This window comes from Salvelinus alpinus, chromosome 3 (assembly GCF_045679555.1).
Source record: "Salvelinus alpinus chromosome 3, SLU_Salpinus.1, whole genome shotgun sequence".
NCBI lineage: Eukaryota > Metazoa > Chordata > Actinopteri > Salmoniformes > Salmonidae > Salvelinus > Salvelinus alpinus.
The window spans coordinates 69,513,844-69,526,975 of record NC_092088.1 but is presented as its reverse complement, the minus strand read 5'-3'; the positions used below and the strand labels follow the sequence as shown (position 1 = coordinate 69,526,975).

Below are 13,132 nucleotides of genomic sequence, written 5' to 3'. Positions count from 1 at the left end.
ACAAAAATAAGTCTGAAAAGTAATCACTGGTAAGAGTCACCTTTCTGTTTTCCCTTACCCCTGACCGCTCTCTCTTCTCTCCTCAGGCACGGAGGGTGGGCAGTCATCTGGCCCTCAGGAGTTTGGTGCCATGGGTGGGGGTCCCTCTACCCCAGCTTCCTCATCAGCCATGTGGTCCTGCCTCCACTGCACCTTCATGAACCAACCAGGCACAGAGCTCTGTGAGATGTGCAGTCTGCCGAGGGGTTAAACCCCATCCCTCCCGTGGCCCCCTGCCCTGCTTCTCAATCCCCTCCTTTACTACCCTATGTGCAGCCATGCCCACCTCCCCGCTTCCTTACGCACCAACGACATCATTGCACCAGGATTGGATGCTGCAAGCAGCTGTGTGATGGGATGTCTCCTCCTCTTGGCCCCTCCCCCTGGCCCCCAGTCCCTCCCATCTCAGACTGCTAAGGAATGATAAGCGCAAAATGAAGGCACTCGTTTACAGCAAATTAAATTATGTAACAAAGGTTGACTGTGTGCTCTCAATCCTCTCTCTTTCTCTCTCTCCGCCGTGGCCTCTGACTGAGACCGGCTGGGACATGTTTAGGTAAAAGCACTTTGGCATCAAGTCTTCTTCCCTATTTCTCCCTATGGCCCCTGATATTCTTCCATGACCTGGCTCCCCCAAAAAATTCTGTGCTTCAGGACAACGGCAAAAGAAAGACTCTAGAATTTGGATGTTATATCTCACTCACACTGACCAGTGCCCTCCCCTCTTGCTGTTATGACTTATTCTGGAAATTCTGTTGTGTAAATAATATACATTATTTGAGGAATGATTGATGCTGTTTATTTAATTACATTTAATTCCTGATTGTAGCTACAGTATATATCTGGACTTTTGAATCAGTTTGGGTCAGTTTTGCGCCGTCAGATGCTACAGTTCTTGTAGAACTCATCCTCCCTTACAGTTATCAGACAGTGACGGTCTATCTATAAGATCTCTTCATTGGCCCAAGCTTAGAGACGTTAAATTTATCTATCATACACAGTCTCATAAGTCTAACCTCTTTATTTAGTGTTTTCTATTGCAGGAGTGATGTTTGTTCTCGGTTGCTTAGGCTTTTCCCCTTGGTTGATGCCCTGCCCTCAGGAGTAAGTTTGGGAGATGGCCTTTTGGGTTATATTTCTCATTTGAATTGGACCTATCGTACATGCTCAGTATTTGTTATATCTCCAGTTGAAGCTTATACTGTATAGTAGACCATGCCTGTTTTGATGGCAGCTTTGAGATGCTTACTTACTGGGTTAGCTACCGACACTGTATCTCTCCCTCTTTCTCGCCTTAGCTTTTTCTTGCCTCTGTTGTCCTCTTTCGACTGGTGCCAGTCCAGAGGGGCCAGGGCGTAGAGAATGGGTAATATCTTCTCTGACGGGCCCCCTATTGTTCTCCATCACTCTGCCTTCAAAGACTCCATAGGTCACAGGTCAACATAGTGAGAGAGAAAGATACCTTAATGGTCCATGCCTTCCAGCAGGCCAATGTGCTGTGCACCTGGGATGGAGAGGAAGAAAGATTGCCAAGAATGGGGGAGAGGGCAGGCAGTGTTGCGCACTGGGTGTGTGTGCTTCTTTTACATAGAACCAATATTTCCCTCCACTAAAAGCTGAAAACTGAACTCATTCCATCGGTAGTAATTTGATGTCAAATAACTGATGTCCACCGCACAATCAATTCAGTAGGGAATGTTTCCCCTTCTCATGCCCCCTTTTTGAGATACAGATTACAGTGATCCAGGTATACTATAATGTCTATAATGAGAATATGAATGGGTTAGCGGGTATCATTGACCTTCCACACGAGAACTTATTCCACAAGAGCTCTGTGTCAACACTGGGGGGTTGTGCATTACTTCACATATATCGCTGATTCAAGGTATTCAGCTTTATATGCTTGAAATAAAGTGCTCAAACCTTTAAACTGCTATTTTGATGGCATTAAACTAAGTCATTGGTTTGATTTTCTTTTTTGGTTTGATTTTACTCTAATTTGACATTGTAGAAGTCAGATTTAGTCCAACAGATACCTCAACATTTTCCAGCCTTCAAGTATTTCCTGAAGAGGGGCTTTATTCAAAATACGTAGCGAGTGTCCAAGAGGTTGGGCCTGTCACTTGAATTTTTCATCCATTTTGGGGCTGCTATCAGGAAATTGTAATTTTAAGTTAAAAGGAGGGGGGTGGCAGTCATAGCTTTCAAATTATGCTATTTATAAAGATTTTTTTTATAAGAGCTTAGAAGTAATTTTCATTGAAGTGAGTATATATTTTTTGTTTGTAGATTAATTTGAGAATGCTTTAAGGTTATTTTTGCCTGTTTCTATCCCTTTCCCTCTGAGTTCTTGCAAAAGAAGATCTGCTGATGCCATGCTAACGGATTGACGAACAGTACATAACACATGTCCTAGCTCTGGTCCAGGGGGTTACATATGGCTTGCTGATGAAGCCGCACGTAATGCCCTGAACCAGAGCTACAAAAGTCCCAACTTCCCGCTCAGAGCTGAAGAATTGGACTCTGAAAGAAACTTATATGATACTGTACACCTGGATTTAAATTTTCAATATCAAAAATACCAGTAAAACAATAAAAATAATTCCTATCAGTGGAGCAGCGTTTTATTTTGTTTCATCCTAAAGAAAACCTGATATGGTTTCTTCATAACTGTACTTTACAGTTGATTTTGCCCTCTTAGCACAGTGGTTTTAAGGTTGGGGCCTATTTAAAAGGCCATATGGTGCGTGGCCTCAGAATGCATGTGTACTCTGAAGCACAGTGTGCCACCATTGCTCCCGAGTGGCGCAGTGATCTAAGGCACTGCATCTCAGTTCGAATCCAGGCTGTATCACATCCAGCCGTGATTGGGAGTCCCATAGGGTGGCGCACAATTGGCCCAGCATCGTCCGGGTTTGGCCGTGGTAGGCTGTCATTGTGGCAGGTAGCCTAGTGGTTAGAGCGTTGGACTTGTAACCGAAAGGTTGCAAGATCGAGTCCCCAAGCTGACAAGGTAAAAATCTGTCGTTCTTCCCCTGAACAAGGCAGTTAACCCACTGTTCCTAGGCCGTCACTGTAAATAAGAATTTATTCTTAACTGACTTGCCTAGTTAAATAAAAAAACTCTTTCCCCATATTTGCTTTTGGTGGAGCTCTGGCTTCTTTTGAAGTATTTACAAATTGGTGTTTTTCTGATTTGTGTTATTTTGTTCTCAACTGGTCCCTGTATTTGTTATTTTCTTTGATGCTATAGGCATATCTGGTGGTACTTAAAACACTTTACTGGTGATATACAAATGATACTGAACAAAAATATAAACGCAATATGCAACAATTTTAAAGATTTTACTGAGTAACAATTCATATAAGGAAATCAGCCAATTGAAATAAATTCATTAGGGCCTTATCTATGGATTGCACATGACTGGGAATACAGATACCGTAAGAAAAAGGTAGGGTTGTGGATCAGAGAACCAGTATTTGGTGTGACCATTTTCCTTCCCAAAGAGTTGATCAGGCTATTGATTGTAGCTTGTGGAATGTTGTCCCACTCTTCAATGGCTGTGCGTAGTTGCTAGATGCTTGCGGGAACTGGAATACACTGTCGTACACGTCGATCCAGAGCCTGCCGGGGAAAAAACTCACCAGACATGTCACCAGTTCAGCATGCAGGCCATGGAAGAGCTGGGCCATTTTCAGCTTCCGGGAATTGTGTATAGATCCTTGAGACATGGGGCCATGAATTATGCTGAAACATGAGGTGATGGCAGCGAATTAATGGCATGACAATGGGCCTTAGGATCTTGTCACGGTATCTCTGCATTCAAATTGCCATCAGAAAAATAAAATTGTGGTTGTATGTAGCTTATACCAGCTCATACCATAACCCCACTGCCACCATGGGGCACTCTGTTCACAACGTTGACATCAGCAAACCGCTCACCTAAACAAGTCATAAACTTGGCACACTCCCTCAACTTGGGACATCTGTGGCATAGTGTTGTGTGCCAAAACTGCACATTTTAGTGTGCGCAAGAAGCACCTGTGTAATGATCATGCTGTTTAATCAGTTTCTTGATATGCCACACCTGTCAAGTGGATGGATTATCTTGGCAAAGGAGAAATGCTCACTAACAGGTATGTAAGTATGTGCATGAAATTGGAGAGAAATAAGCTTTTTTGTGTGTATGGAACATTTCAGATTTTTTTTTTTTTTCAGTTCATGAAACATGGGACCAACACTTTACATGTTGCATTTATATTTTTGTTCAGTGTAGCTTTGGTTTTACTTTGTTTTCAAATGCATATTTTAAAATTGATATAATTTTAGCCATAAAGTCAAGATAAAATATTAATATGATAAAATAGCCATAAAGATAACATAAGGAAGTGTAATGTCCCTGCTTAACCTGCTTCCAATTAAATCCACTAGTCTGTGACACAATGTACTCTATCTTTCCTGCTGGCGTGCTGTCTTGATCATTCTGTTTTATGAGGGATCGGTGAATGTTATGGAGCAGTCATTTATAGGTGAGGGTTATCGTCTTTGTGCAGATGGAGATGCTAGTCACAACAGGACCCAGGTGGGAAGCAGATGTAGCACAGGCAGGATTGCATTCACCACGCACCAAATGGAATAAAACGGACAAACAAGGTGGGACTACGTGAACTTGGCCAATAAGAAGCACTAGTCTGCAAAAGTATTTGCTACGGTGTGCACTACTGAACACGACCCAGGAATGTCCATGAAGAGGTGTGCTCTCACATTTGTATGTGAGGTTTATCTCCCCTGGACACATGGGACACAGATGAAGTCCAAGACGAATGTCCAGGAAGAGAAGAGGTGAACTCAGTTTCAAACACTAGTGAGATATTTATACATGGTACTACTGGTTGATGGGACTACACTTAAGACCCCCCAGGGAACCCAGTTTAGGTAACCTTGGCTACTATCGTACAACGAGTACTCCTCCACTACTGTCTGGAAAACAACCCTCACTCACTGTTACTGTTATGCGCCATTTGTAGTTCTCTTGTGTGAAACATTACCATTTATGTCACATGTTTCTCACATAGAGGTCACAACATGGGGTCAAGCATGACAGAGAAAGGAAGAGAATGCTGGGGTTAACCATTCTACTAACTCATTCTAACCCAGTCCCTACACATTCCTGTTGATCTGAAAGTAATGTACAGGTACTGGATAAGCATTATGATAAATGGACAATCGTAATAGTGATGCATGATGTGGGTGTGTTTTTTCTTAGGGGGGTGGAGACATGGATGACACCCTTCTCTTGGCAAGACCTCAGTGTGGGGAGGGGACAAACTGACTGCCTATAAGTATATAAGCAGGTCCCTCTGTCGGTGCTCTACAAATTTGCACTGCTGTGGGATTATTATCAAACACTGTGACTTATTCAGGACAGAGGTTTTTAGTGCGAGCAGGTACATAGTCTGTGTCTACTTATGTATTCTCAGCAAACCCTCCAAAAAATAATTGGTGAAACTTACTGAGAAAATAATCAGGTTATTACAAATTCAGTGTAAGATGATAGAATGGATGTCTGCAGAGCAAGTTAAACTGTCATAATCATATCAGTTCAGGTGTAATGTATGATATGTCTTTATTCTGACTTGAGGATGAGGACTGCAGTGGCTTTGCTGTGCCTGGTGGCTCTGTGTACAGCACAGAAGAGGAGGAGAACTGAACAGAACTCAGAATGGGACTACAGGACAGAGGGTGAGTGGCTGCCTGGTCTGTTTTCATTTCAGAATCAGAACCACCTTTATTCACATTTACAAGTACATTTACAGGTACCAGGAATTTTTTCAAATGGTGCTGGACACAATAAACAGAATACACAGATAAGATATATAGATGAAGAATTTACTCACAATCCACATACAGTATATAGATACAGCAAAAACAGAGCAATTACACATTCTGGTTGATCCCTCTGAGGATGTGAATCATCCTCAGCAGTCACAATTTGCTTTCGTTCTTATTATTGCATTCCTTTGTTGCTAATGTATTCTTTAGACATGATAAGGACAGGGTAGCCAGAAATCAGCACAGGGATTTTGAAGAATTGTTAGAAGTAGAACTAAGTACAAAACACTATCAAGAAACATTAACCAAATGACTACCCTCTTCCCTGTTCATGCCATTGCAGCAGAGAAGGTAAACACTAGAGTCTGTGCCAACCTCACCCTGGTGTTGGACAACTGGAAGTTTGCCATCATGACCCAAGTCAAAGACCTTCTCCTCAACGACCACAGCACTGTGCTGCCTGACTACGGGAGGTGGGTAGAATCCTGTGTAGATATGTTTAGTAGGTATTTAGATCATAAGTTCAGAAAACTAACATACTGTATGATTTGATAAATATTAAGGTAAGATACTTCACTGTATCTATTACAAAGCCCATTACTTTGGAAATGTACCTTTTAGCTTTAGTGTTTGTCAGTCAGATCCCTTTGTTATAAGACACAATAAGACTTTATAACATAGAACTTGTTTTTTAACTGTAATTAACTCCCGCAGCCTCCTCATTACACTTTTTTCCCCTCACCCAATCACTCCCTTCCTCCAGGATCCCTCTATCGGATGCCTTAAGAGACCTCTACAAGGAATTCAATGCCCTGAAGGAGCGCCTGGGGGAGCTGACCACCAAGTTTGAGGGCGTCGAGGCATTCGTGGACGACGTGAGGGCAGGAAGAAGCCCCTCCCCTCCCAGAGCAGAGCCCCGCCCACTGACACCAGACGAGGAGAACCAGAGCACCATGCTGACCGGAACTGGAGAGGGAACCGGTACCAGCACTGGTACTAGACCACAGGGACGTAGGAACCGGGTGGTGGTCCGGAGAGTCAAGATACCTGCTGATGGTGCCCAGGTCTAAGGGATTGGACTTTGACAACAAACTTAAATACACCCTCCTCCTTAAACTCAGTGGTGAAAATGACACTCATTCTCTCTAAGCACTCAAGAATTTAAAAAACAATGAGCTGGCTATTCAGTAAAAATGTAATGCTTTCCCCTTTCTGTCAATGAACTCAAATTGTGGGAGACAAGTTGTAAATATTATTTAGCTATTTCTCATTTTTACACAAAATGTTGGTGAGAATATGAATCTGATAACCTTTTTGTCGATAGGTGGCGCCACAGTGTCCAATGACTATATTACAAGGTTGTGCCTTGCTTCAATAGGGTTTCTTGTGAGGGCTTGATTGATCATTTGATATTTTACAGTAAAGTCATTTGTCATGTGTTGTTTTTATCAGATTATTGTCTTATTGTACTATTGTATTGGCCTATCATCAGTTTCACATCTGCATATGAATGATATAATTACTTTTAATCTGTAAATATATAAATCATTTTCCTATTGAGCTACTCTTCAAAGGATGAAGTTACCCCTAGGCACAGATCTGGAATCAGCATTTTACCTGAAAATAGGCCTACATGTATTAGGGGTGCCAAGCATATCCTAGATCAGCTGCTTATTGCAGACATAAAGGTATTCTGGTTTAGTTACGGTTCAATGAATGTTAAATAATGACAAACATTTACAGAATAAGCGCTTTAATGAATGCGTGTAAATCATAGTGGGCGTGCCTATGAATATGTTTTGGAAAAAAACAGGCTCAGTTGGTAAGAAATGAAACTGAAAGGCAAAACATAAGGGACTGTCATACACTGACCTACCCGCTTTAAATGAAGATAACTTTACGTTCACATATCCAGTTAAACATGTAAGATGTTTCGCGACAATCCCTCGAGTTAGGTAAAGGGTGGAGTTTATGAATGTTGGCAGGTGAGCGTTAGAAGGTATTGGCAAATGTATCCTACTTTAGTGGTTGTATTGATGCAACGGACAGATGTCTGAATAGTATTGTAGCAGAGAACACATTTGTCAGGTAAGGAAGTACAGCCTGTTTTCTCACAGCTTTTTCTAGTTGTAGGCTGTGATGTTACCGTTTATTAGAAATATTCAACAACAAAAAATTGTCTATAGAGACGGTAAATTGTTAGACAAGTTAAATACGCATGTATCTAATAAATCTTTAGAGGGAAATACAATATTTATGACATTTTAAATAAGTAAGCAAGCAATTTCTTAGGAAAGAACTCCCATACTCATAACTGGGAGATGAATAGTCATAAACAGAGAAACCGAGGAAACAGAAACTTGGCAATTTCCATCTAACAAACTGATTGAGGAAGTAACGTTAATTTTACTGCAGCTATATATGGGGCGGGGCAGCAACGGCAGCACAGTTGTTGCTGTTTTTCCTGTTCCCTAAAATGTATTAACACAGTAAGTTTCTTTCTGAAGTAGTTAGATATTGCTTCCATTAGAACATTTCATTTGTATTATTCTCCATCTGTAGTGAGAGATTAAGAGATTGTCTTTAACGTCCAAACCTACCAGAGAGGATACACAACATACAGAGCAATATATCCCGGGCTGGGCAGCAGCTCTGCAGATGGAGCTTGGTTCAGGTGACAGTAGACCCCAAGGAGACCATGGGTCCTTGTCCCAGCAGTACCCTGGCCCTGGGGTGCCAACAGGGACACATCGGCACAACATGGAGGTAACTGCTGAGAAGGACACTGTCACCAAGAGACCCAAGACAGAGGGACAGCAGGTGACACGACCACCTTTCATTTTTACATTTAGCAGACGCTCTTATCCAGAGCAACTTACAGTAGTGAGTGGAAACATTTCTGTACTTTTTCCTGTACTGGTCCCCCGTGGAAATCAAACCCACAGCCAGCAGCATACCACCCTGCATCCCACTGCTGGCTTGCTTCTGAAGCTAAGCAGGGTTGATTCTTGTCAGTTCCTGGATGGGAGACCAGATGCAGCTGGAAGTGGTGTTGGAGGGCCAGTAGTAGGCACTCTTTCCTCTGGTCTAAAAAATATCCCAATGCCACAGGGCAGTGATTGGGGACACTGCTCTGTGTAGGGTGCTGTCTTTCAGATGGGACGTTAAATGGGTGTCCTGACTCTCTGAGGTCATTAAAAATCCCATGGCACTTATTGTAAGAGTATGGGTGTTAACCCTGGTGTCCTGGTTAAATTCCCAAGCTGTCCTTCATGGTCACCTAATCACCCCCAACTTACAATTGGCTCATTCATCCCCCTCCTCTCCCCTGTAACTATTCCCCAGGTCGTCGCTGTAAATGAGAATGTGTTCTCAGTCAACTTACCTGGTAAAACAAAAAAACTGCCGTTGCAAGTGCTGTGCTCTGCCACACGGGACCCCGTGCGCCTATGTCTTTCATTGTACAATCATTAACAATAAAATGAATGAAACAATTTGGGTAACAGTACTGATTTAAAAGAGTAACTGTCATTGCTGACTTTTTTTGTTATCAACAGGGCCAAGCAAAGTCCCCGAGGAGAGATCAGGATATGAAGAAGAAGACAAGGAGAGGTAACAGAAGAAAAAATAAAGGAATGAAAAATCAAGCTGACAGGGATCCTCAGACTCAGAGTACACTGGAAAAAGGGGAGATGGAGACCCAAACCGACCAGGTGTGTCAAACCTTGGAAACACAGACACAAGAACACGACCAAGACCACCAAGCTGAAACCAGTCAACAACAGGACCAGTCCATGCATCAGACTAATGATACAAAACAAACACATGTCAAGGATACTAAGAAAGTTCAGGTCCAGACTCAAACAAATAAACCTAAAGGCAAGAGCCAGGCAACTCAGACCCCTATAGTTGTTCAGAACACACAGCAGACACAGACAGAACCCTCTGATTCCACTCAGCCAATGACAGATGAACATGCTGACACCACTCAGCCAATGAATGAGCAAACACAGAACAGCGATGGAGCAGGCAGTGAAGGAGCAGCATCAGAACCACCTAAGAGGGAGAATCCAAACTCTACTGAAGAGGTAAAGAGTAAGCCTGAATCAGAGAAAGCGGTACAACATTCAGGAGCCTGCCAGGTAGAAAAGGGAGTCAAATTAACTACCAAGTCTTATGCAGAAGCTGCAGCGGAAAATAAAACAAAGACTCAGAAGGGGTCGAAAGAGCCGAGTCCTCAGACTTCAGATCAATGCAAAAAGGATTCCAAGAGTAGAGGATGTCGGTAAGCTGGCAATAAGCTTATGGCATGCTGTTATTACCTGAGTACAATGAGTAACATAACACATGACGCAACACATAACAAGTATACTGTTAATACTTCTTTATCACTGTAACTAGTCACTCAACATTTTCTGTCTTCTTTTATTTTCTCTCCTTCATCAGAGAGCGGTCCCCAGTAAGGATTCCTCCTGGGATTCCGATGTTCACCTTTCATATCTATGTTGTGCTGGACAAAAAGTTCAGATTCAACCAAGAATATGACACGCTCTTGTTATGTCATCAAGGTGACACTCATGTGCTTGAAATGACTCATTTCATGTGAGTATGAATACTTTTCTACTTATTGGTGATGTTGGATTGATAAGAATATTTTACTGTTTATCGGCTACATAAACCAACACAATACACACATAGCGATAATTATCATTGTTTGTAAATCAGTTTTTGATTTATTCTTTAGAGGTCTATGTCAGAAAGGCTATCTAATAGAAGCAAGTCTCTCAGTACTGGAAAGCTCAATACCCAGGGGACAAATGTTGACTTACCAATATCGGGTGCAGCAAAGGCAGAAAGAGATTGTGGAGATAGCCACAAGGAATATTCAATTTCCAAATGATTCACAAGTAAAGGGTAAGAGGAAAACATTTAAAATCTATTTTTAGAAGTTAACGATTACCTTGTATGTTACATTGAGTATGATACTGATTATTCATCATTGTTTCCAGAGTTGCACCTTTATGAGGGTCACATTCATCGGCTGGAGTCAATGTGGTCTGTCCAAGGGTGGATAGATGCGTTCCAATCAAAAAGAAAGGGTATGGCTGATGCCTGGCAAGCCTCTGCCCATCTACTACTAGGCCACATTTTACAGAAATGGGATCCACCCAACCAGGAGAGCACTGTGCAGTTTGCTCAGCTCTTGCGTCATTTCCAGAGGAGTTACTCATCAGCTGTTCAACAGGTGGTCTACCCAGGAAATTTCAAACCCCCTTTGGTTAAGGTGAGTGGGACATTTACAGTGTGTAATGATATTGTAATGGCATTTCAAGAAAACAGTATGACCATTAGATCCAATACTACACATTCAATGTTTTCTTTATTTTTCTCTTTTTTTGGAATAAAGGTGTCAGAGTTGATTTCTGAGCATTTGCTGCAGCTGTTGCATGCTGAGTCCCAGGGAACATCGCAGAAGAGCCAGACTGTCAACAACCCTCTAGTGTTTGGCTTGTCTTTGTTCAGAGTCTGCCAAGCTTGTCAGATAGATCTTGGGGTGAAGGGCTTGGCAAAACTATGCGACGTAGTATCCTCACACACTGCACTTGACAGCAGAAACATAGAGGAAATTAGAAATGTCTTCCCCTATCCACAAAAGTGAGTTTCAGATGCTATGTTTATATTGTGTTGTTTGATTACAGCAACCCTGTCCTATATGTTGGGTGAAATCTGTTCATCTGTCTTTGTCTCCACAGCCTTGTGATTGGTGTGATCAACTATTGCTCACAGAGGCTGGTCTCAGAGCTTCCCCTGCTCATTCCTCTACTGCACACGCTCAGACAGCCGGGAGCAGACGCTGGCAGGCTTGGTCCTACTATAGAGGAGATGAACTGGGCAGGGCTTGAAAATGTTAACTACAACAACTTCAGAGAGAGGATCAGAACCTTTTCTGACAAAAGAAGGTTTGTCCAATTGTCCCTCAAAGTGTCTCAAAACCCTATTTGAGTGGTCCACAATGTGCTTTTTAAAATCTGTATTGTGAATAATTGTATCATTGTGGAGGGAAATTTAACCAAAAATATTACTATTTCTAACTCTGCATATATGTGTTCAATTAGACTATTATTCCAGTTAGTTCACATTTATTTTCCTCGGGAGAAAGACTTGACAGTACATTGACCTCAAACATGCATAACATTGATGACACTTTCCTCTTTGCAGGATGATGCTCACTTTGATCCAGAATCACATTTCTGTGGCTAAAGAGATGCCTCTGGTTTGGACCAGCTGGCTGTCCCTGGTGGCCTCTGAGGACCTTCCAGAATTCTCCACCCTGAAGAGCATACCTCCAGAACACATGATCCAAAGCCTGATGTACAGGCTTCGACAGTATGGGGAGAATACTGATGTCAAAACACAACAACAAAATGTAGAGGTAAGTTATGGATCATTAATGTCTGATAAGATTACTCAGTTAAAGAGTAGTGCTATTGTGGTGGATCTTTAAATATTAATTTGTGACATTATTATTTCAACTTCCAGGTTACTCAAAAGATCCTGTGCTTTGTACTGGAGAAAGTTGAAGAGGAGAAGGAAAGGTATTGGAATTTGAGATCTGTGAGCGTGAGTCCTTTGAGTGTTATATTATTTTGCTATTGTATGTTTGGCTTTTGTTTATAGGCTAGCAGATTCTGGGTTTGTGGACTCCATCCTCTTGAGTTGCATCAGTGTTCTGAAGAGCACTTGCCGGATGGCGCGACTTGTCCCGTTCTACAAGGCAGCAGTGCTATCCTTCCAACTAGTGCTGAAAGCGGCTGAAATTCTGGATGCTGCACTTGCAAACAAGGTAGTTGTTGAATTTGCTGTTGTTCTATTTATACCCCCTTTTTCTCCTCAATTTCGTGATATTCAATTGGTAGTTACAGTCTTGTCTCATCGCTGCAACTACCGTCTCCTCTGTAACACGACCCTGCCAAGCCGCACTGCTTCTTGACACACTGCTTGCTTAACCCGGAAGCCATCCGCACCAATGTGTCGGAGGAAACACCGTACAATTAGCGACCGTGTCAGCGTGCATGCGCCCGGCCTGCCACGGGAGTCACTAGAGCGCAATGCGGCAAGGACATCCCACCCTAACCCAGACGAGGCTGGGCCAATTGTGCGCTGCCTCATGGGTCTCTCGGTTATGGCTGGCTGCGACACAGCCCGGGATCGAACCTGGGTCTGTAGTGACGCCTTAGAACGCTGCTCCACTCGGGAAGC

At 42.6% G+C, this 13,132-nt stretch overlaps 2 protein-coding genes across 7 annotated transcripts in view; both read left to right on the top strand.

The window, feature by feature from the left end:
• Nucleotides 1–2,653, top strand: part of nploc4 (NPL4 homolog, ubiquitin recognition factor) — a 49,337-nt gene extending 46,684 nt beyond the window's left edge. Inside the window, exon 17 of the mRNA XM_071393866.1 lies at nt 87–2,653. Within this exon, the coding sequence (XP_071249967.1) occupies nt 87–250 (164 nt within the window). The 3' untranslated portion in view covers nt 251–2,653. The remainder of the gene's footprint in view (nt 1–86) is intronic.
• Nucleotides 2,654–7,693: 5,040 nt separating this feature from the next.
• Nucleotides 7,694–13,132, top strand: part of rnf213b (ring finger protein 213b) — an 85,413-nt gene continuing 79,974 nt past the window's right edge. For 4 of the 6 annotated variants that reach the window (XM_071393861.1, XM_071393857.1, XM_071393863.1 and 1 more), the window contains exons 1-11: nt 7,695–7,960; nt 8,476–8,692; nt 9,430–10,157; nt 10,319–10,474; nt 10,617–10,786; nt 10,882–11,156; nt 11,280–11,527; nt 11,626–11,832; nt 12,092–12,305; nt 12,413–12,468; nt 12,551–12,716. In XM_071393861.1, coding sequence (XP_071249962.1) covers nt 8,531–8,692; nt 9,430–10,157; nt 10,319–10,474; nt 10,617–10,786; nt 10,882–11,156; nt 11,280–11,527; nt 11,626–11,832; nt 12,092–12,305; nt 12,413–12,468; nt 12,551–12,716 — 2,382 coding nt within the window. In that variant the 5' untranslated portion in view covers nt 7,695–7,960; nt 8,476–8,530. Of the gene's footprint in view, nt 7,961–8,434; nt 8,693–9,429; nt 10,158–10,318; nt 10,475–10,616; nt 10,787–10,881; nt 11,157–11,279; nt 11,528–11,625; nt 11,833–12,091; nt 12,306–12,412; nt 12,469–12,550; nt 12,717–13,132 lie in introns of all 6 variants that reach the window. The other 2 variants (XM_071393858.1, XM_071393859.1) reach the window with 2 other exon arrangements.